Genomic DNA, 25,086 nt, shown 5'->3' with positions numbered 1-25,086 from the left:
TGAACCCAGAATGTAGACCACACTATATTAACATTCGATAAATGTGGGAAACCCATAAATCACTTACAGTAAGAAGAAAAACACTTTATCATCTAATACACGATAACAGATATGGGTCATAATTGAAACAAAAATATACTGTACACTAATTTGCTGCATATGCCCATTGCTAACCGAGAATGCGGTCCACTGGTGTTGGTCCAACCATGCATACAAACAAGAACCAAGATTTACTACCATCATTGTCCATCACTCCAGAACAGCAACCTCTTGGTCAACTCTCCAGTAATTTGCATCATTGAATTCCTTCATTCCAGGACCACCCTCTTCCGAATTTTCCTTTTCTGCCACTTTAGAGACTATGTTCCTTTTCAATGGTCCTGCTTCCCCAACTATCCCTTCTTTCAGAGCCTGTTCCATAGCTTTTTCGGTGCCTTCTAATTCTACACCTACAAATTCAACATCCTCTTCAAATAGTGAGGGCACTGATACTGATTTATGACTCATGTCACCACCCCCATCGATCGAATCTTTAGTAGTTGGAGACCTGTTTGAAGGAATGGATTCCCCTGTAGAAGGAGAACTAAGATTAGGGCTTCCTGATTGAGGTTTAGTAGAATTATTGTTACTAGACTCATCCTTATCCACAAAAGGGTTCAAGCTTGAGCCAGCAATTTGCATATCTGAAGGTTCACCCCATCCTACCCAATCGGGTAAAGGCCTATCCCCAAACAAGTCCTCATTGTCTGGTGCTTCGAACTTGAAGAATCCCATATCATTTGAAACGCTTGCCTTTTCACTTACAATGTTCAAAGTGCCTTCGTCGGTAGAATCACTACCGGTTAATCCACTTAAGTTTACGCTGGAGCTAGATGTACCATTCACTGTGTTTTTGCTCTCATTTAATTCTTCATCCTCTCCAACCACTACCTCATCGTCACTACTGTTACCGCTATTTGCAGCACCATTCAAGTTTATCTCATCCATCATCTCTGAGGATCCCATGTCCCCAGGTGCATCACCCATTTTGTCATCTTGGAATGCAAACCAGTTGGAGTTTGTAAACAGGTTACTGCAAAAAAGAATTATATTTCTTATATCCACATTCAAATGATGAATTACAAAAACACTGACGGAATCATCCAGTCAGAAAAGAAATTAGGCAGGTAAATGAAGCTTTTGAATAATTTTCTAATTTTATTTATATGACATTGAAGTTAAAAAGAACAACAAAACATGACCAATAAAGAGATTGCATGATAAACTACAAGAGCCGCTAATGACGATCATTTCAGCTTAACCAACAGTCATGTGTTTTCTCTCATTAAAACTCTATCAACAATAAATTTGAACTGTACATCTACCTCAAAATGTATATATCTAAGCATAAATGTCAAGTTAACTATACTGCAGTAATTTGCTGACCAAAATGTAACTTGGCATCCATCTGCTATCCACTTTTATCACTTAGCCTGGCCATGATACTGATTTTTGTATCTAATGCAAAACAATATCTTCAGGTCGTTAGGAACTAAGACGGACTAAATAAATGGAAGAATATATTTTATTTGTCACAGAATGAGGATTTATAATCAACTACTGCAGTCTCAACAGGCAAAAAATGGGATGAGGATCTAGTGAAAAGGAACAAATCTCTTATTGAACCTAAAAGCACTTACCCTATGGGACCTATAAGCACACTTCATGATGTAAATATGGATCCAGGGACGTTGTTCCTTCAACATCTAAATTCTAATACATATTTCATTCTAGCATATTTGCATTTGAAGGATATTTATTTCCCTAAGCTGTCACTGGATCATAAAAGACCTACAGTCCTGCACTATGTCATCATCTTAAAAAGTGCTTAAAATTAACAGATACCATTAGGAAGATGAAACATGCAAGAAAACCTGAAAAGTTCTATGCCAGGCAAAGTACACTAACAAGGCCAACATTTTACCTATCAAATATACACTCCTGCTGTCCTGTACACACACAACTTACTTAAAAATAATATCAGACTGCTTCATTAATCCACTTGTAAAAACAGATTCAACCAAACTAAAGTATCAGTCATGTGATGAAATAAAAATACTCACCTCCCTTGATCATCACCGAGTCTCAAGGATGATATGACTACTTGAGCAGAATCATCATCAAAGTAGACATCCTACAGTACATATAAACAAGTTTTGGTATAAAATTCGTAAAAACAAATACAAGATTAGTAGATGTTTGGGTTTATACACAAGACAAATTGACTGTATCACTTGGTGCTCACTCAAAAGTAGGGTAACTAATGCTCAAATAGTAAAATTACAAAATTACAGCACATCCAAGTTGTGCTTCACATCTATAAGAGTTTTAAGGAATAGTGAGGAACAGGCATTCACCCAATTCCCGAATGAGATGTGTTCTTAAGATCTGGATTGGATCTCGACATCATAAAATTACAGCAGTTACTAAGTACTATTTTTGAAAAAAAAGGAAGTACTACCTCATCATCTCGATCATGGCCACCACGTTCCTGCAAACCAATTCAATCAAAGCATTAGTCCACTATATAAGTCGCGGTTCCCAACCCAAAAGACAAATCTGGCGAAGTAAAAGGGAAAGAATTCAAAATGCACAAATACAGAAATGAGTAAAAATCATGCACAGGGGGTCAAAACCACAGACCTCTTCATTATCATCACTACCATAAATTTTATATTTAAAAGTCTGGCTCAAATTATTTGCTAAAGCTGTAACATCATAGTCCCTATCATGAAGATCATCATCGTCACTATCCCTCATCCTATCTTGTAAAGCAGTCGGACGTCTGCACATGAAAAAGAAGAAAAAAATTAGATAAATCCAAATATGAAATGACCTACAGCATCACAAAGTGAATATATAGAAAAACATATAATGCACAATCAGAGATATTATAACTGCAATTCAGATATTAAAAGGAAGAAAAAGTGCATGACAGATATTATAGTTATTACAGCCTTATCATAAAATATGCTAGTCAAAACATGGCATATAACAAACTTGCCAGAGTCAAAATTGTAGATCACAACATCACAATTACATCCAGTACCCTAATCTTTAATGCAGTTCACTAAAAATCAAGCCCTCATCCCAAGAAAGACTTTATGCACAAAAAACATCCTCATCCTCCCAGTAACAAGCTTGCTAATCATTTAGACCCACATAGTTGACATCAGAGCTTACCCGCAAGCCCAACGATGAACGTTCTGAACCACATTACGCTCCTGAAGAACTATAGCTTGCCACTCATTCCACTGACCATTTCCCTGCAGATGTCAATAAAATCAAGTTGAAGTGATTAAACATTCTTCATTCCAATATAAACTCAACATGTCAGCTCAGCATTATGTTTTTAGATATAGGAAGCTTTTTAATTACAAGCAAGCCTGTACATGATTCCTTACGAAAAGGAGATATTTAAAAATAACAGAAGGAGAACTATTTATCAGAGAAGAAGAAATCCTAGGAGAACAAGCCCAGAATGATAGCTTTTACTTTTCTCATTGAATAATGCAGAGTTGCAGACAAAACAGTTGCAGTACTTTAGAAGAATAAACCATTTCTCGGGGGTGTAGTGTACAAAACAAAATGGGCTTTAGCAGAAGAATGTAAGGAGACATCAAAATCCTGTATGAGTCTTTGAGCAGATTTATCAGCCTCAAAACATATTTGTCAGGGATACCAAATTCAGTCATAATTGAAATATTCAAAGATACAAATAGTAAAAGTTAACTGCAAAAAATATGAAACTCTGCTTTATGTACAAATGTGTGTAATATACCCCAAGTTGTGTAATATGCCACAACTAACCTCAAGATATTTCAGTATGTCGCTGCGATTATGTGCTAAGTGAACAAGTCTATTAATTATTCGAGTAATATGCCCCAAGTTTCCAGTCCGTGGTGCCCGTTTTCCATCAGCAGGTACTGTTGGCTGCAATATAACACGAGTTTCATGATGAAGTGTCATGTTTCCATGCACCAAAAGCTTAAATATTTCATGACTGAGACTCATATACACAACCAAAAGTAGTAGTGGCGAAGACAAAGACCTCCAATCGATCAGTTTACCTGATTGCCATCAGCATAGAGAATAGTTCGTTTATCTGTTTGGATAAATCGACTAATTAAATCACACTCTCGAAGAAGATGATCAACAATGACATCCGTTTTGCTCTCCAAACATGTTATTATGATACTTTCTACATGATGGTGTAATGAGTTATTGTATGGATACCTGTATTAGTAGAGCACACACAGACCAGTTAAAAAATGTGTCATCATCAAGACAGTTTAACCGAGTATATCAAGGTTACTCTAAATATCTAAAACTCCGTCGAAGAAAATTAGTAGTTGCTTACTCAAAGAAAAGATCAATAACTCGTCGTGTGGTTCCTGAGTTGACCATTTCTTTTTCTGCGACTCCATTTCCAGCTTTTAGAAGTACTGCCATGAACTCAACAATCTGAAATTATTTGCAGATAGGTCAGAAAAAGAAAATATACTCTACAAACACAATAGCATTATCATAGAATAGGAAATTAAATAGTGGCATAAAAAAGTTTGAACATTTAAGTGCATCATGAAGGTGATCTTTGAAACAAGAATTCAAACTAAATTCTTAGTTCTGATGGGGATATCCATGTATATCAAATTTATGATTAAAATATAACAAACCTTTAATCGATGCTTTCCTAGTGGGGGTCTTAATTCACCATAAGTTGTAGGCAATACTTTTTCATTCGATGACACATTCAAAAGCTTAAGCAATTCACCTGCAGACAAGATAAGAAATCTTATTTATGACTTCATGTCTACAACTCTACATGAACAAGTTTTGACAGATTTTGTATCAAACATAATAAAAGGTGGCCAAAATCACTGTTTAAACCTTCAATTCTGGAATTATCAAAAGACACACTTGGTACACAACTACTCACCACAACCCATGAACCCCTGACAAGACTAAGTGCACAACTGCTTAACCAAAAATATATCGATATTTGTTGATGACTAAATATAGGAACAACATAGAGATGCAGGTAAAAGTGAAGACTAAAGAAAAGTGGTTGCAAAAAGAAACATAGAGATAAAGTCTCGCTTGTTCATATAAAGTTAAAATTTATAGCATTAAACAACCTGTCTTATTGGTAAAGACCGGGAATTTTATTTTTAGAAGTAAGGATCCCGCTTCATCAGGCAAACTCCAGAAAGATCCTAATGTTGTCAATAAGCATATCTCCCACAATGGTCTTGACTTACCGGGACAAAGAAAGAATAACTAGTAATTACTAAGACAAAAGTCAATCATAAATAAAGTCCCAAACCTACAAAACTGGCAGCATTCCAGAAATAATATAAAATCCCAGTAAACTATATATATCTTTCCCCTTTCTTGAGCACTCCTCTGTATACCTCCTGTATACTTGGGCTCACCCTCTTGATATTTTCTAAAGTTTTAATGGACTCAAAATAAGCATACATCTGATAGAAAAATACTATAAACAGGCAATATAATTAAATTGAAAATGCAAGCATCAAGTATATGGACTCTTTACACGTAGGTCAATACAAACTTACTAAGTTTAGGAAGCATAGCACCAATAGTTTCTGGGTTTACAGGAATAGATGGCTCATACATATGTTGACTTCGGAATGAATGAAAAAGGGGAGATGAAATAGATCTTTTGGGATCCAACAGAGAAATACACACTGAAAGTGAGTTCACAAGGCTAGACTTCGATTGTGAATCTTCCAATGCATGACCCAGAATTTTTGAAACAAAGCTGCATATTAAGAAAATTATTATTCCACGGGTATAGATTTGAAGAAAAACCATAAAGCCTAGCAAAGCAGCAATACAAACCTTGGGCTTGAAAGTTTAATTGCTAGAGTAGATGAGGCACTTCGAGTTATTGTACATAATGTTTCAGCTGCATTAGCATGGACCTCAGGAGGACTCTGGTTGAAAAATAAAACAAGTTGTCAGATAAGACAAGCGGGAGACCAATAGCCTGTAATATTCAAACACATAAAATATTGTCACTTAATAGGACTTTCACTAATTGCTCCATTTATATCCCATAAACACTCATCTTTCTTGAAAAAGACTCAGCCACACTAGCCAGCACTAGTCTGGACTGGAAAATGTCAATCTTATAGATAAGTACTATGGTGGCCATTATGACATTTGGCATATAGTTAATGCATAAACACCATAGAGCTAATGTAAAAGCTGGCTAAAGCAATATCAACCTAGATATATGCTTCACTTACAGATGGACTTAGCTTATCAACAATCATCTCAAGGAGGTCAGTCTCAGCCAACCATTGCATCACATCTATAAAATGGGGATACACATGGTCATCAGCTCCTACTAGCCGAACCAAAACCTGTTCAAAGAACTTACTTCAGAATGCATTCTAACACGTCAGCAGAATCTCAGCATTTTAATGATGATAACAATAAGATAGAAGTTAACCTCCATAATGGATGTAATTCCTATCAAATCAACCAGTTGGCGAAAAACATTCTGATGGGCCTGCAGAAAGCATGCTGAATCATGAATGAAATATGATTTCACAGGGACAATACAGAACATCCACTTCAATTGTAGCATAAACTAACAACTGCTTCATGTAAAGGTGCCCAGAAGAAAAATAATTATGTTTATTCACAATAGTGCTCATGCTTAGTTGCATCATAAAATTGTAAATTTCAAGATTAAATTAGCAATCTGTTAATGCACTACAAAAGCGTATTGTTTTACTTACTTGAACATAATTCATAAGCTGCACTGTCTTTCGAATCATTAAGCAAACAACAACCTGTAAAATATCAAAAAAATAAGCATCAAGCAGATGGTTCAATTAAATTTGGACAAACCACATTAATATTTAATGAAATGTCATGAAAACTAAGCTTCCAGCTTCATCAAACATATACCTTGCTAAAGTAGCCAGCCAGCAAGGTACTATGAGAACGATTAGGCTCCAAGAAGGAGAATAATAAGTTCATCAGCTAAGATTACAAAAAAGGGAGGAGATATCAATATAAGCATTACCATACAACCTCAAAACTTCAAATAAAATGTCATACGGAATGAAATATAAACCTCTTCTTCATCCACCAATGTCTTCAAAATAACATCAATTTCACATGTAAAAATTTCACAGGCAATGAATGGAAACCTAAATTACAAACAAATGATCAGATAGTAACAAGAAAGTTGAAACATTGAATAAGACGTTCTTTTGCAGCAAGTTTTCTATTTTTCTTAAGATCAACAAGTTTTCTGTTAATATTGCATACTTGAAGGCCCGTTTGCTTTCAGCGTCTTCTGGTGGCTCTTCAATGATGTAGTGTAACAACTGCTCAACCTGCGCTCGATCTCTCAGACTAAAAGTAAAATAAAATAGCCAATTAATCATCTGTAAAATTGCATGCCCAATCTGCTATTTATGTAATTATATTTACTTCAAGTTATCATCAACACAAAAAATAGGGCAGGTATGAAAAAGTTCACAAAAGTGTGAAATTTGTTTGTGCCAGTGGAAGTGAAAACACAATTGATTCAAATTGAGCAAAAACATACAAGTTGATGAGACGACTGTTTAGGGCCTTGCATTCTTGGATCACTTCCTCTTCATCCAGAAGCTCTTCCAGAGTGAAATTCTCCTTGTCTAGTATTCCCTCCACCTGTGCAATACCAGCAACACAAACATGAACTTCAAGGATTACAAAAAGAAGATATCGAGGAAGAATGAAAATAAGCTAGGCAAACTTTAAGGCACTTGAGAGTTGAGACTTTGATTTATTAATTAGCCTGTCCCATAAAAAATGTTGGCACTCATTTCTTAGGCATTCAATCAATAAAGTCCCCTGTAAACGTGTATCCTAAACGAGAAATATAAAATGAAATACTACATTCTTGAGAGTAAAGAAAGTTGTCAGAACTCACAAACCAAGGGCTCATGTTAAATCTAACAAAGAGGTAAAGCAAAATTTTCAGAAGATTCACAGGACTTTTGTTTTCAAGAGTTTGCAATATATTGAGAGTATTCGGGTGTTTTTTGTAAGATCAAGGATTTGATATGTGGGCCTGGAGGATGGGCCTGACACCCCATAGTGAGAGTCCAATATGCCCTCATAATGGGGCTCGGGGATAGGTAAAGGGAAATTGACATGACAATCGTTTGCAGGGATCGAACCCCGCTACTCAACTTGTATATCCTTAGCTCTAACCAACTAAACTACCAGCTCGAGAAAATGTGTATTCACTATAAATAGAGCTCAACGGTTTTTTCAATTGCTCATTAGTCAGTACATTTGGGTGAGAAAGGAATAAAAATAAGTCAATTGCAGTTAAAATATTAATTAATTGTCACACACAAAAATCCATCAATTGATTCACACTGAGATCCTCCTGACATAGAAAGCTACTATATCAGATTGAAAACAAGGGTTCCACTATTAATTTGGTTTAATATAATTTAAACTGAGAAAACCATAACAGCTAATTAAGGTCGACGATCCAGGTAATACAATAAATAAAGATAACACGGGATATTTAGATAGTATAATTGATAATAACAATTAATTGATAGAAATAGATAATTGGAATGAGGGAAATAAGTGATGGTTGTTAAATTAATTAATGAGAAAATAAATAGGGGGTGCAATAATTGAGGTAGAGTTTAAATGCAGGAGGAGAATAATTGAGAGAATTAAAGTGAAGAGAAATGAAACTCACGGGAGAGGTAGCAGAAAGAGAAGCGAGCTTCCAAAACATATCGGATCTGAAAAGCGTGGAAAAAGGAGCGGCGAATCTATGTGAAGAAAATGATGATGATGATGGTGATGGAGATTAGGGAAGAAAAAGAAGAAGAAGAAGAAGAAACCCTAATTTTGTGGAGGAGAGAGAGAGAGAGATCGAAGAGAAGAGAGGGGAGAAAGAGAGAAAACGGAAAAGAAGACATATATAAAATAAATTGTGAAATATGAAAATGATGAAAATTAGAGAAAAAATGTATAAAATATGAGTGCCACCTATATGTATTTTTGTATGAAATATTTATACATGATTTATATATTATCAACAATTTATTTGTATTACTTTTTTTAAATAGTAAATGATAGATTTTAAATAAAAAATTTCGATATTAATGAATGTATTTCTTATGATTGATGGTGTAAGAATTTTATGTTAATGTTAATATGTTAAATTATTATTCACTTTTAAGTAAAATAATCTAAAATTTGAGATATTTTTAGAATGACATATATTTTATGAGAAAAATATGTATTTATTAAAGTTTTTTATATTGTTATTACATCACCTATTATTTATTTTTCATCATTATTAACTCTTAAATAAAAGTAATTCAAATGATTGATGAATTATACAATAACTGAATATATATCTTTATATTGTCAACACTCATATTTTATATTCTAGAAAAATAATGGATAAAATGGTAAGAGAGAAGAAATGAATATTGAATTGGCTAAAGTACAAATGATAAGAGAGATGAAATGAATATTTTACATTTATGTTTATGTGGGTGGGATGTAAGTATGTGATGTCATGTTATGTGTAGTGCATAATGAGGTCATACATTTCAATTTTCAAATTTCTAACATTTCATTCACTTTTTCCTTTTCATAAACCAATGAATTATTGATTCATTGTTACATGTGGTGCATCTTTAATGGGATAATATTTCTTGACCAATATTTATTAGAGTTTATTGAGTCAATAAACTTGTATAAATATATGATGATAAGAATGATTTTTGAAAATAAAAATAACTTCAAAAATCACTTCAAGTATATTCTAAAAAATCATACAAGTTTTCAATAATAATATATCTTTTTCAATATTCAACCTTAGGTTCATTCTTTTTAGGTCATGTTTCCCAAAAAAAATAGACGTAGAAACATGTATATATTTTTCTAAGGAAGTTACCAATAATGTCACAATACCCTCACTCTCCTTGTAATTTTTCACTATGTGTTTAAAAAATTATAATGTTGTGACTTATTTTTAATTATCTTTTTCTAACTTTATTCAACAAATAGGTGAGCTGAAGATTATATATTTAAAGATGACGTCGATAGCTATATTTTATTGAAAATGGATCTATATATCTTATATTTTATTCAAAACGAATCTATATATCCTCTATTTTATTAAAGACGAATCTAATATATGTCTTGATATTTATTTATTTTATTTAATTTTTGAATACTCTATGGATACATATCATTCATGAATCCGAGCGTATCCGTGTCAGATACATGTCGGACACCGACACGCGAGAACACGTATCTGACACGCGAGGATATTTGACGAATATGTGCTTGAGATGTAATAGTTGCATATTATTCTTGTAACCCCTTCCATATTACAATAAGATGTATTCTACTATTAATGAAACAATAAATGTTTTTATCTACCATTTTTACTTATATACATTATAAGATAAGTAATATATATTCTCATAAAAAGTTATCCTATAAATTTTCCCACACAAAAAAAACATAATATATTATTTATAAATCAATCTTTCATAAGCAATTACAAATTTGTTAAAATGTGTTACTTTTCTTATGGTGTATGAAAAATTATAAGAGGATGTACAATTTTTCTTCTAAGATATCATAATTATCAAAATTATAAAATTTTCTCATTTATTTATAATACCCATTCATATTCATATATTGAAAAGGGTACAATCAGGGATTTAAATTTAAACACTGGAATAATAGAATTATCATACAAATGACCAATTTATGAAAGATAAAGCTAAGCAATGAACATTATTATAATCTCCTTCAGCATAAACTTTCCATGCAATGGCTTGCTCATATGAAACATGTCTCCCCATTGTAGACATGCAAATCCCACTTGGAAGATAAGTAAAACCCTGAAACAAGATTGATATATCAATACAAATATTCAAAATGAGTTTAATTTTGATGCATGATCATATATATATGTGTGACTTTTGATAAATTATTATGAATCAAATGTTTTTAATGAGTGGCAGTACAAAATTGAATATATGATATAGTGTAAACAAACTTACACTAAAAAGGGCATCAAATTGAAAATGAATATGAGAATGTGTTTCATAAATTACCTGCTGCATTAACTTAGCAAAATCTGCAAAAAATGTCTTGCGTCCAGACTCATCAAATATTTTATCTAATGTTATGTCTTGTAAAGCCACTAGAGTTGTTTCCATCATGTCGAGGCCGGCTTGGTTCGCAAAGACGAAAACTGGCAGTGACTGCAAGATCAAATCGAAAATCAAATAAACCTTACATGCCACGCTTTAAAGGATTGTCATTTTACACTTAGAAAAGCATAAAAGCATCAAATGTACCATGAAATAAAAGCACAAGCATACCTTCAAAGAACAGCACAAAATTGCATCCTGATGATGCCACAAATGTTTCAGCATTGACTCACCAACAAGAGCATCAAATCTCAGTAACTCCATCCCCAAATGATAACTGTTTTTAGACATTTTCCAAAATTGAATATTTAACTAGAATGCTTGATAAGATAATCAATTATTGAGTCATGTTATTTGAACATGTTATCAAGGTCGAATTTGACATCCTGTACATTTATCTCAATCTCATTTATATTTTTTGTATACACACATTTCGGCGACACATCAAATAAGCGAAGTGACACTGTATTGTAAAGGGGAATTGTACCGTGTCCCTACCTTGATGTCCAAGAAACATTTCCCTAATTAGTTAACACAGATATATGTGTGAAAGAACAAAATGTCATTGTTGAACTAGATGATTCTCAATCCACTTAAGATACGCAAGGTATCGTGCATATATTACAACTTTTAGATTAAGCGAAAAATATTAAACAGATAGATTAGTGCAGACTTACCTATAACTCTGACAGATCCAGTGAGCTAGCGTAAGAGCTTCTGGAGAGCCCGGGGAGGATTTAGCATCGATGGCCGGGTTTATACCAGATGGAGATATAGCCATGGCAATCCTCTGCACAGAAGAGATCACACTCCGGACATACTGAATTGCCATGAGTGCAATATTATCTTGCAGACTGCTGTCAAAAGGAAACTGGAAGGCTATAGTCAACACCGATCGATTGCTATAACATGACGATGCATCTCCGGCAGCATTGTTTGCTGATGGGCCAACATCAAGACCAGATGTCAAATTCAAGGTTTGGTTTGCAGTTGTCACATCCTTTTTATCACCCTGAAACACAACAACATATTAACATGGTTACATATGTGGACATCAGTATCGGTAGGTCTTTTCTAATTAGCATGGTACTTTATAGTCATTGTTCAAGTATGATATTCCATGCTATAAGAGATAAAGAAAATAATATCCTGTCTTTTTTTATTAAGCACCTGAAATTTAATAATCGAAGACACTAGCAAGGGGATTTAACTGGACTAAAGGAGTAATCATTAATGCATATCATTCAACACCTTAAGAAAAATATATCGTTAGACAAAGTTAAATACAATGAAAACACAACTCAACTGGTTTTGAATCCAGTGGGATAATGCGGAAACCGGAAGGCACCAATGGAGCATCATCTGGGAACATTTCGTTAATTGGAGCAAATATGAGCTCAGAGCAAAGTCCCACAGCATTTTCATCAATTCCACTACATATCTGTAAATAGAAATACAAAAAAACAAAACTTAGACAAAAAACAAAAGAATAATGATATATATCAACATTTGAACTTTTCATCCTCTCCAAAAATCAACTCGCAAATAGCCCCTTATAGTATTGTTTTTCAAATTTTGAACTTTTCCATGATATATATCAACATTTGATCTGACAACCTATGCAAAATGAAAAGAATAATGATAATTACTGACATGCAACTAGAGTTAGAGGAATCACCTGTAAGAGATGAATGTCCCTAGAAACAAAAGCATCCTCTTGAGCAAGAGAGTGGCCTTCAAGCCGGATAACTTCTAGCATCTGGAATGTAACACAACATTAGCAAAAATCTTGCTTAAGAAAACAAGTGTATAAAGTGATCCGAGCACAACTGGTTAACATCACTCGACAAGAGGCAGAGATATTAACCAAATCTCAGCCCAATGCAAAGATATATCTGGCATCTAAGAAACCACAAGGAACTCGATAGGAATATGTGCCTGGGAAAGGGAATACCTCTTCGTGTTCAATTGTATGTCCAAGTGGCATGATTATTTGATTACCAGTGAACTTTATAGGCCTCATTCCAGGATATGCATATGAGTCAGCTTTAAGTGCGGCAGCAGAATATGCATCGACATTAAAATCAGCCCACTCCGAGCGGTGCTCCCTAAGAAAGCGAATCAAAACTGATGGAGGGACGTTCTGCAAGTAAAGCAGAATGAACGATTGTCATATAGCATTTCAAAGCTATAACTCCTTTAAAAAATAAAATAAAAACATCTATTATATCATGCCAATGGTTTTTTAAACTCACTTGGAGTAACATAGAAGCCTTTGCACAGAGAATTCCTCCAAAGAAAGTAAGGGAGCTAGCTGGATTAGACGTGCCATTTGAATTCATGGTGGAATTGACTGCAATGATAACATCCTCCACACCATCACAGTTCAATACAGACCAGCCATCATCATTGAATCCATTGACAGCATTGTTGAAGCCTCTGCAAGTGTAATGTATCATTTTTTTCATCTAATATAACAGACCATTTTCAACAGCACGCTCGAACAGTTTTCAAGAAAACAAACTATTAAAAGTGGTTACCTACTCAACCTTTGGCTGAAAGTTCTCAGAACAGCTGGTTGCCTACCCAAGGCATATACCACTTCACCACTTGTTTCCTGGGCTATTTGCCTGATATAGCGAAGTGCCTATACAAAAGCCAGTGAATCATTACCCGACTTCTTAGAAGAATGCATGGGAGATGGGAGTCGGGTGAAACAGAGATTGGTCTAGAAAACTAGTGATGTACTTGTCGAAATTGGCATGAAGAATGTAAAGACAGAAGGGAGTTAATAAAATAGATATGGAGATATCTAATCAAATGACCATACAGCAACAACATCAACCGCAACTTCTACAGGATGCATCTGCTGCATAGTCTAACATCCATATGCCAGAAGCTACCTCAAATGCAGAATGACATACTTCACAGATTTTCTCAAGAGATTGCATTTTCACAGTTACAATATTGTTTACATAATCACATTGATCAACAAACGGTTTCAAGAGAACCTTACTTCCTTAATTAAAAAAAGTGGACATACCGCAATTGTCATTTTCTGAGCTACCATTTTTGCTGATTCATAAAGTGGTCGCATCACTTCTGGTACACTCCATGCCTAGAAGAAAATATAACCAGATTAATGTGTATGACAAGAAGTTAGAAACGATATAGCTAATTGTCAAGAAGTCAAACCTGAAGATTTAGGTGGTCTACAATGTGGATGATTGATCCTCCACCTTCACATGGTCGAATCAAGCAACCACTGGACAGCACTTCAGCCCTAACAAACTGAGACGCAGCCGCTGCATTAGGCCCAGCACCAGAACCAGACAGTGACCTCTCACAAACCTTCAGAAGTGAAACCAAAATACATATAAGTGCAAATCATTAAATAACCTTCTTTCAAAATGAGAATAAAAAAGTAGGATTGACAAAGTTTCATATTAAACTCTATGCAACAATAGTAAAATTAATTAACAACATAAACCTACTTACCACAAGATTGCCATTGCCTAAAGTTGTAGTGTATCTTAGAGTCCAGAAATCCCGGGCAGGAGCCAGTGTGGTTGGAGCATATGTCTGTAGAAAATTTGACATTTACTCACATGGATCAATTAAATAGATGTTAAATTTCACATTCGATAGTCACCTGTGTGTAAACAAGTTCAATTGTTCCTCCATTTCCAGCAGGGACCGTTGTGAAAACTTCTAGACTCCGACACTCTCGAAACCATGATGGACGATCTTTTAGGATCTCCGCAACCTATTAAAAAATTTGAGATTAGTAATTCAAGATTCAGACAGCTATGAACTTGCATAACAAGAAATGGCAGAAAATGGCAAACCATAATTTCTCTTCTTATTTACCTTCGTAGGTTCTAAACTAACAAGACCACAGGCACGAGCTGCCACTCCTGTGCAACTTTCTGAAATGGCAAAGATCCCAACCGACTCTGGACCAGGCTGACAAAAAAGAATTATATAAATAAATGTTAATAAGCTATTTTAGTGGATAAAATTTGGCTTTCATGTTCAAACCGGTACAGTATCATAATTGTAAAAACTAAAATTATTATCAACTAGAGGCATGACCAGTATTAACTTATTTTCTTGCAAGGAAATAGAAAAGAAGAAACCTTCATTCCGGGCATCTGGACCCAGTCGACAGCAGTTCCTGTAGCCTTGGAAAGGAACTCTGCCAAAGTCTCCTCTGCAATTGATAGGAATCTGCAAAACCATGCAAGAAAATGAACCCGTGGATGCTTGATATGAAAAACTGTCGAAAGCTCATACATAGACTTCATTCAAAATTACCCAGCAGGATCATTAGCATCTCTCATAGAATGCTGAGGAGTAGTAACTGCCGAATCACAACTTCCATCAGTAGCTCTTGCTGATGGCTGCAGTTGAATAACATTTCAAACAACCAAATCATATATAGTTGAAGGTATAACTTAACTTCCATTGAAATATGCCTCAACCAGGACAAATGACAAAAAACATAGTAAATTAAAATCAATTTTCATATGCTTACAGTATGCAATTGCTGCCGCATATAGCCATTCTCGGATACTAACTGTGACACCTGTTTCTGCAACCGATTGTTTTCCTCCATCAACAACTTGTTCATTGCTGACAGTTTCCGATTCACGGTCTGAAGCTGTGAAGCCTCTTTTCTCTGCTTCTCCCTACACCTGCATAATTGAACTCCAAACTATATCACCCTACTATAATAAGAAATTTCTATAGCTTCAATTGAAAGTATAAAGCCTTGAAATTCATTATAATTTGAAATGGAAAACCATAACATAACCTTCTACTCTTGTAAAGCCTTAAAAAATTACAATTTGAAATGAAACACTATAACAAAACATGCTTCCCTTTTTTAGTATATCATCCTAGAGCTTCAAGTGAAAGTGTAAGGCCTTAAAAATCATTACAAATTGAAATGAGAAACACCATAATTCTATTCCATTCAACTACCTACGATTCTGGAACCAAACTTTGATTTGCTTAGGTTCAATGTTGGAGAGAATTGGGCACTCTCTGATTAACTGTTGTCTTCTCATGGAACTGGGTTTGGGGCACTTTGTGTAAACCCTTTCAAGAGCTTCAACTTGCTCAGCCGTGTAGCGCACGTATTTACCAGAATCAAGGTGTTTATCAATGCTGCTCCCACCACTGCTGTTACTCTCTCTTTGTTGAGTCATAGCCATTGCCATTTTCTTCAAATCAAAGTCACAATCACACACTTCAACAACAACACTAGAAGAAGGTTCTTGTAATTGTAACTCTTTTGAGCTTGGTAAGGAATGCTTAAAAAGCAAAAGGGTATATATAAAGACAGAAAATATTGTATTTTTCTGTAACCAACCACGGTTATGGTGGGGTGCTCTCAAGTGTGGTTAAAATCAACCAGCTAAGAAGTGAAACAGCATTTGAAGGCAAATAGTTCCAAAATTAAAGAGCAAAATATACGTTTCTGAGAACCAAAAAACGCGTACAGCTTTAAAATTCAATGAACAAAACAACCTGCGTGAAAAAACAAGAGCTTTTGAGTTCCCACAGAAATCAAAAGTTTTGTCTGTGTCTGAAACAGAAACCCCCACCTTTGTTATTTTGTTCAAAGTTCTAACTTCTATGCCATAATTCACGGGATTTTATTTAAAATTTGTTTGGGTAAAAGCTCATTGTGATTGTGAAAGGATAAAAGTTTCAAGTTTTGATTCTAAAGGGAGAAGAAGAAGGAGCTTGAGAAAGAAGGAAGGAATAGAGGGTAGTTTGGGGAAAGTTATGTAGTTTCTTTCTTAGAAGAGACAATGAATAAACCCTAATCGTATATTCATGTATTCATTCATATATATATATCAAAGTTTCAAACTTGAATAGAATTGAAGGGAAAGAGAGAGAAGAAGAAGTGATCTGAAAGTGAAAGAGTGGGAATAAAGTGAGGGAAGACAGAGAGAGAGAGAGAAACACGCATGTCGAAAAACTTACCACTCATGTTTTTTTTATATATAATAAAATTTAGAGTGCAAGAGAAAAATATCTATATAGTCAAAGTAATTTTTTATATTAACATTATATTATCTATAATTTATTTTAAATTATTATTGATTTTTAAATAAAAATTATTTAAATGAATGTTATATGATATACTGATTATAAATTTTTACATTGTAAGTATATAGATATTACATTCATTTAATATGTAAGTATAATATTTATATATTTTTGATGTAAAAAATTATACACATTCATTATATTATTTATCATTTATTTATATTATATTTAAAAAAGAGTCAATAACAATAAAAATAAATAATCAATGTATAAATTTCTTACATTATTTTCTCTTAATATTTATGCATCTTGTTCTATAAAATTACATTTGTTGATCTTTCAAAAATTTAAGAGAGGATCAATTAAATTTCAATTTTCGATTTGGAGTTGTAACGGCAGACTTCTTATGGGAAATTGTAGAATAATTAAATACGTAATTAAACTTTTAGTTGGTAAAATATAGTATATGATTTAGTAACTAAATATCACAGCCAATTTTATATGATTATATTTAATACATATATTCTTTTCATTATAAAATACATATGCACACCAAATAGTTCATCTAGCATTAGATAAGACCTCATTTGTTTCTTAAAGTTTGATGTGTAAAGTTGTATATATAAGAAATAATTAAATATGTGACTAATTTGATCAAATATATCAAAATACAAACATCTAATTCTTATCTATTTCTCAGAAACAAAAAAACGATATGTTTTTATCCTTATAAATTTATGGAATTTTAATTTTAGCATTTTTATAATTATTATTTTTAAAATTTATATATTGATAATGTAAAAATTTATACACAGTCAGTATATCATTCACCATTTATTTACTTTTATTAAAAAAATTAGTTAATAATAATTACAAATAAATAATGAATGATGTAATGAGAATTTAAAAATCCCTATAATATTAGTATATACACTCTTTTTCTATATTTTTAATAGTTAAGGAACCTTTTTGTAATTAATGTTACTTAGTTTAGGATGTGATGTCTCTATGCACATTCCAATCTTCTAAATGATCAGATTCTGGGATTTCAGTGTCACGGTCTCAACGCTTATTGGATCTAAAATTAAAACAAAACTTAAGAAATTAAATTTCATTAAAAAATACAAACAATATAATATAAATTTAATTTATAACATGACATTTTCATATATCCCTGCTTTTTTGCACGCGCTAAAAGTAATAATACGTCCTACTCACGCATCAGAAATATTATAATTGAACATCCTTTATCATTATTTTAATTTTTACTCATAAGAAAAGATTAATTTCATTGATATATTTTCATATATAAATTTCAATATCAAACTTAAGATTCACCACTAGATATATTTAAAAACTCGTTTCATTTATCCACTTAAACTAACATATATTATTTAAAATAATTTTAATTTAGTATTGTTTATTCTTTCTTATAATGTTTCTTCTTTACTTGTTAATCCCACTTTTTACATCACAACACTAACCACAACGAAGATAATAAAAAATATTAGCACTTTAGGTCGAAAATAATCTTTTTGATACAATGATTATTTATTTTGCTTCCTCTCATTAAATATAGTTGTTGTGTGATTAGGTGCATGTGAATTTACTTTACATTAGAAAATTTCCCACTTTAAAGAGATGTTTGGACTGGTGTGGCATAAGCTATTGGTTTTATTAATTTGTTGGTACTATCAATGATATTTTTTATCCTTTTGGGTAAAAAGTTAATCTCTTTTGTAATTTGTGGCTACTTATTCTAACAAATGTCGCTCACAGAAATCGATTACATTGAGTTTTATTAATTTGCTTGGCCATATATGGTTGATATAGCTTTATGTCTCTTTTAAATTTGGTTTGTTTTCTTGATTTCCTTATTATATTATTTTTATAGTAAGTAATAATTGTTCAAATCCCTACATTTTAAAGCATAAAGTCGAGTGAATACTTTTGCTTTTCTAGATATAAAATGTTAAAAATGTAAATGGCCTAACATGGGTTGTGGAGTGAAGATCCTCACACAATCATGTGATATTCTATATACATTAACTTGTGTTACTTAAGGGTTACATCTTTTGTCCTAATGTTTATATCATTTTATGTATTTATTGTTTTTCATTAGTCGAAAAAATAAAACATGAATTAAATGTAAATTAATATTACATTTTTTGATCAATGGGAATGAAAAAATACATGAAATAATACACAATTACATATATTGAGGCAGAAGATGTACATATGTTACTGAATCATTTATTTATTTGAGTGTGTTGAAAGTTGAAACTATACAAAGTGCTTTAGATTCAAAGACATAAAAACAAATATAAATGCCAAAATAAGGCATTTGCATTTGAAAAGATATAAAATGACATAACACATGAAAAGTTGACATGTCAATTTACCTATAAGAAAAATGAAATAAAATAAAATAGAGGGGTCAATATCATTGTCTGGCTATACAACTTTGGAGTTAATTTCATCTAAGTGTGCCAATAGAAAATGTGGATGTAAATGGGTACTCATATGTTGTCCTACACTTTATGTTACTGCATGTGTTATAGGTTTGTAATTGGTTAGAAAACATATATTTAAATTAAAATTTAACTATTAAGTATTTTTCTAACCAATTACATGCGCATGACACATGGAACGGCACAAAGTGTGAAACAGCAGATGTGCTCCCGTGAAAAAATGGGTGGCAAAAGGTAAATGAAATTGACTTCCAACTATAGGAAAAGTTTCATGCTTCCATGGTGTTGTCTGCACTATTTGAGTGTAATCAGTTTCTCTCTCTTTTCCTGTGCTGAAAGTGAAATCACTGCCTCATACTAGGAGATTATTTAAGGGTGTTATTATTGGGCTTTTCTATCAAATTCTGAAGCCTAAGGTCTAAAAATGTGAAATGGCTACCCCTAAATAGATTATAGATACCATTTCTCAAATAAAATTTTATGATTCTAATATAAAGCTCAATCACAAACATTTCCAACAAATATAAGGTATGAAATGATGGAAGGAGATCTCCAGTGTCCTCAATGATATCCCAAACCAGTCAAAATGTATTATTTAATTGAAAAAAAGTTATAAAAAACAAATCAATATTTTATATTATTTTGTGAAATACTATTAGATAGGAATATGAGGACATAAACTTTTTGGGACATAGAATCCTAGTAAATGAAATGATAGCTTAGTTATTGTTGTACTAGGATAAATATTATTGTGTTAGAAAAGGTATATAACAATATATTGATCATACTTATGAGACAATATGTGTGAAGTGAGTCAAAATAATGAATTTTGAGACAAATTAAATCATTCCCTCATGGATCCATCCATGCTCATCTATGTTGTTAATTTAGCATATTAACAAAGAAGACTAATTAACTCACTCATATTACAAGATTGGGACAATATCCAATCATGAATATGACTATGGTATTAGAGGATCCAATCACTCACTCATCTATCCCTCTCTCCTATTATAAAACTTGGATGAGCTCAATGTTAAGTTGCAACAACTATTTTTATGAGAAATGTTTGAAGCATATTTTTCAAAAGTTTAAATTTGAACACACACCTTTCATTTAGATAGTTACTAATTTATTTTAGACAACGAATACTTTATATTTCTCACATGGACAATAATGACTTGTAATGAGAGATCTTGCAAGGAACTAAATGGTTATTCTTTAGTGAGAGCACAACAATGATAAATAGAGCACTCATATATGGTAAAGTTTTGTATTAACTTTTATTTAATGCCAATGTCAAACACTTTTACTGTAATATTTGATAAGGATTTAATATGTACACATTGACAGTGTAAATGTTTTTTACACTGCCAGTCAATCATTCATTATTGATTTATTAATCACCATTGACTCTCAAATAAAAGTAATACAAATCAATGGTGGATGATGTGTTGACATCAGTGCGCATATTTTAAACTCATTTGATAATGCATTGACATTTAAAAAAAAATAATTTATATGAGCATGAAAATAATATGTTTTACCTAAGATACATAGTAAAGTTTTGTTGATGTATATCCTTATACAGTTATACACATAGTAAGAAATAAAAACAGTAACTAAAAATAAAATAAAAGCATTCAATTTCTTTAAAATCTTTAAAACATGATTTATGTTTCCTATAAATAATTAAAACAATTTCACTAATATCAATAAATTATTCTTTAACATTTATTCCACACTTCAAAAAAATATGTTCTAAAGGCACAAGTTGACAAAAGTTAACAAAAAAATGATGATTATCTAGTTCTAGTTACAAAACAATTGACAAGGGCTTAAGGACAAACAACTTAAATTATCTTGGTCAACCCTAGATAAAAACATGAACATACACAATTGTAATGACACAATGAATGTTGTATGATTAGATATAACAAAGTCAAATGGGAATATATTTATCTTCCCATTAAACTTTTTATAATGAAGGGATTAAAATCCTTCCAATTTGTCCCACTCCATCTCTAATTATTTTATCCTTTTGTGTGTTTCTTTATGATCTAATTTCTAATCCCTCAGTTTCCTAATTCCTAGTGGGTGTTGGTTTTTCTATCTGCTTTTGCCTTCAGCCACTGCTTTTCATAGGAAAGGAATATTATTAAGTATTAAGAGAGTATACATCTGCTGTCATATTCATTTAAGTCACCTCACGTGTCAAGAGATATGACTGGTCAGAAAAATATTTAATAATTATAATTTTAACTTCAATAATTTTTTCAACCAAAAGTGATGATATATGGAATGATACAAAAAATTGGATAACAGATGTGTTTTCATATTTCCTCCCTCTCAAATTAAACCCCACTTTGGGCCCCATCATAGGTCCAATCATGTATGGGCCGGTTCCATAAACATTCCTTCATTCTTTATAAAAAGAGACACAAAAATGTTTGTTCTCTAAATAGAGCAATCTATGAAAGGTCAAAAATAGTGAACATAGTTGATAGATGATTTTCTTTTAAGCATGGTACAAGAAGCTCCATTATTGTTATATGTATAAATAAGTTTTGATGACAAAGATAAAACTCATCTCAATTATATGTATAGCTTAAAAGTCTTAGATCATGCGGATACATCTTAGATGCACCTAAAAAAATCATTATTTATTTTTATGGTATTCAAAATATGAAGATATAAAAAGTACTAACAAATTATCTAAAGTGATAATTATATATAAGGTGAGAAAGTAAATTAAAATAGAGTATAATACCTCTACTCTGTCAGTATAAATATTTATACACAGTCAATATATCTTTATTTAAAATATATTTTTGAAAAACCAATAATAATTAAAAGTGAATGATAAATGATGAACGGACAAAATATAAAACTGCAAAAAAAATATTTGGTTTGGTCATTAGAAGTGGAGTCTTGACCCCACTAAACTCAGCCAATAGACACTAGTATACACTCTACACTATATAGTATATACACTATGCCCCTCCAACACCTTTGCTTGTTTGGTACATTTATTATTTGTTCCTTACCTCTCTTCCTTTTCTCCCTCTCTTTTTTCTTCTACATCATTTCACCCTTCCATGCTATGTTGTTTTCACCATAAAGCTTTAACCCACAATTTGATAAAGTTGTCTTGGTGGTTAAGGGTGTTGTTTTACATTTTTTATACATAATTTTAATGCATTAAAAATACAGAAAAGAAGTAAAACTTACTCTTCAACATCAATTCTAGTCAAATCCAATAATTTGAATTAGTGAGTAGATATAAACTATTAAACATAGAGTAAGGTTGAATTGAAAGCCACAAGGGACCCATTAATCGTTGCATGTGACAATCGATGATAAGAAATCAAAGCTTCAAGAGTGAAGCAACACCACAAACCAAGTCCCTATATTGGTTGTGTTATACTTTTATTTATTATTTTCATTCTTAATAGAGTGGCGATCAACTTACTTCGCATCCTAATTATTAATTTTATGAACATTTAATGATTTAAATTTATTCATTCATTCAACTTATTGAATTTCTCTAGAATTGATGACAAAAATGGAAAAAAACTACTACATTAAGAAGGAAAGAAATATATGAGATCCATTTGATATTAATTTCCTTGATAATCCAAAACAATTGATTAGCATGCAGATAGAAAGGATAAAAGGTGGTAGCTTTTGTGACAGTACAAAGCACAGAAGAAAAACAAGGGTCCATTGCATTGTAATAAATGAATGAGAATAACAGGTTACTATACTTGCAGTTTCTGATGCCAATGTTTTCAGATAAGAGTTCATGCGTCATCATAATTATTAAGGTGTGAAGAATTGGGGTCTGCTTAAAACTCTGTCCAATACAAACAACCATTAAACTTAACACCAACTTCTGCAGTTTCATTTAAGTCTCTGACATAGTTAAGGACTTAAGGTTCCAGATTTTATGTCTCAGCCTCTGCTTGTTTAATTATAGGATCGGAGATTTAAATCCTGGTGATTTACAAAGTGAAAAAAAGTGCTCAATTTTGAATAGTATTTCATTTTATATATGCAGGAAAAATTGTTATTCAAATGACATAACATATAGACATGTTCGTTCTAGTTTAATGTAACTTCACATTTGAACAACTTCGAAAGAGTGTGCATTTCATTGTTGGGAGAATACGTTTATTTCTAGAATTTGAACTTATGACATCCAAGTCACAGAACCTTATGTATACTTTTTACCACATTATTATGACGTATTTTCCCTCCAAACTTAAATTGATTTAGAAATTTTTTAAATAAAGAAAAAAGGAAACTATAAATATAATGACACAATAGTCCTTACCTTTAGTCAACCAAGTTATGAGGAGGAGGTGTTTCCTCTGATCTAAAAAGCTGCATGTTCTGATATGTCCAAAAATCATTTTATCAAACACCTTTCAAAGTTTTGTGTCGACATTATCCAACAGTTATATTTTCTTACAAATTGTATCATTACATATAATATCAATTCTGATCGATCAGAAAAATAATTAATTTTTAACTTAAAAATATTCTTTCAATAAATCATAGATTTATCGTACATATAATGACATAACTTGTAGGACAGCAGAAATATTCTCTTACTTGACTCCCAAAAACAAAAGAGGCATTTCTTACTGCTACAATTTTAGGATTCAGGTAATTTTTAATAGAATAATGTGTTTATTATATATATTTATTTTGTTCATTGGAAAATATTTGTAACCCTATTCTACTACTCCAGAGAAATAAAATTATATTTTTCAATTATTGTATTCCTCGATTAATTTAGATCGGCTGGTAATATTTTACACTCATCATATTCATTGACTATGCAGGAACAAAATAATAATTAATGGGTAATTTTTTTCACAATGAAATTAATGTAAGGAAATTTGGAGAGAAAATGTTATTTTGATTAGTTGCGGGATCTTTGTGTAAAATGTCTTAGATAGTGATTGGGATATTATTTTTGTGGGTGTGACCTACATAGGGTCATATAGCCTTAGGTTTTTGTACCAGACCTAAGATCAAGTACATCAAAACCCAAACCCCCATCAATGATTGAACTACCTGCTCCTACAAATGGACCCACCCTTTCCACATTTTCCATTCACAAAATATCCTACTAAATCCTATTATTAATTTTCCTATTCACAAAAAAATCGGATATGTCACTTTCTCGTGAGTACGATGACGTGAAAACAGATATAACATTATTCTTTAGGTTTTGATCACGATACACAGTTCAATGA

The 25,086-nt window shown here is 32.2% G+C and overlaps 2 protein-coding genes and 1 long non-coding RNA gene across 3 annotated transcripts; 1 reads left to right on the top strand and 2 right to left on the bottom strand.

Annotated features, from left to right (window-relative positions):
• On the bottom strand, positions 1-8,960 carry LOC109358367 (serine/threonine-protein phosphatase 6 regulatory subunit 2-like). The gene is made up of 19 exons (XM_019602549.1): positions 8,792-8,960; positions 7,634-7,737; positions 7,351-7,437; positions 7,154-7,229; positions 6,985-7,059; positions 6,813-6,866; positions 6,521-6,580; positions 6,315-6,431; positions 5,905-5,999; positions 5,619-5,824; positions 4,716-4,813; positions 4,400-4,503; positions 4,110-4,275; positions 3,850-3,972; positions 3,223-3,305; positions 2,683-2,824; positions 2,501-2,530; positions 2,103-2,173; positions 1-1,072 (listed from the first exon to the last, which is right to left on the bottom strand). Exons 1-19 carry the CDS (start codon positions 8,828-8,830, stop codon positions 250-252), a joined length of 2,553 nt encoding a protein of 850 aa, XP_019458094.1. The 5' UTR covers positions 8,831-8,960; the 3' UTR covers positions 1-249.
• On the top strand, positions 5,483-24,934 carry LOC109358369. The gene is made up of 3 exons (XR_002108956.1): positions 5,483-5,493; positions 8,729-8,733; positions 24,825-24,934. It is a non-coding gene; the product is annotated as an uncharacterized LOC109358369 (long non-coding RNA).
• On the bottom strand, positions 10,719-17,260 carry LOC109358368 (homeobox-leucine zipper protein REVOLUTA-like). The gene is made up of 19 exons (XM_019602550.1): positions 16,895-17,260; positions 16,269-16,817; positions 15,820-15,979; positions 15,600-15,685; positions 15,422-15,512; positions 15,153-15,248; positions 14,935-15,048; positions 14,781-14,864; positions 14,478-14,633; positions 14,326-14,400; positions 13,823-13,929; positions 13,538-13,721; positions 13,237-13,425; positions 12,961-13,041; positions 12,589-12,723; positions 11,960-12,294; positions 11,454-11,559; positions 11,184-11,333; positions 10,719-10,967 (listed from the first exon to the last, which is right to left on the bottom strand). Exons 2-19 carry the CDS (start codon positions 16,505-16,507, stop codon positions 10,815-10,817), a joined length of 2,541 nt encoding a protein of 846 aa, XP_019458095.1. The 5' UTR covers positions 16,508-16,817; positions 16,895-17,260; the 3' UTR covers positions 10,719-10,814.

This window comes from Lupinus angustifolius, chromosome LG10 (assembly GCF_001865875.1).
Source record: "Lupinus angustifolius cultivar Tanjil chromosome LG10, LupAngTanjil_v1.0, whole genome shotgun sequence".
NCBI lineage: Eukaryota > Viridiplantae > Streptophyta > Magnoliopsida > Fabales > Fabaceae > Lupinus > Lupinus angustifolius.
Note: the sequence above shows the minus strand (reverse complement) of the source record. Positions and strands in the feature narration are given on the sequence as shown.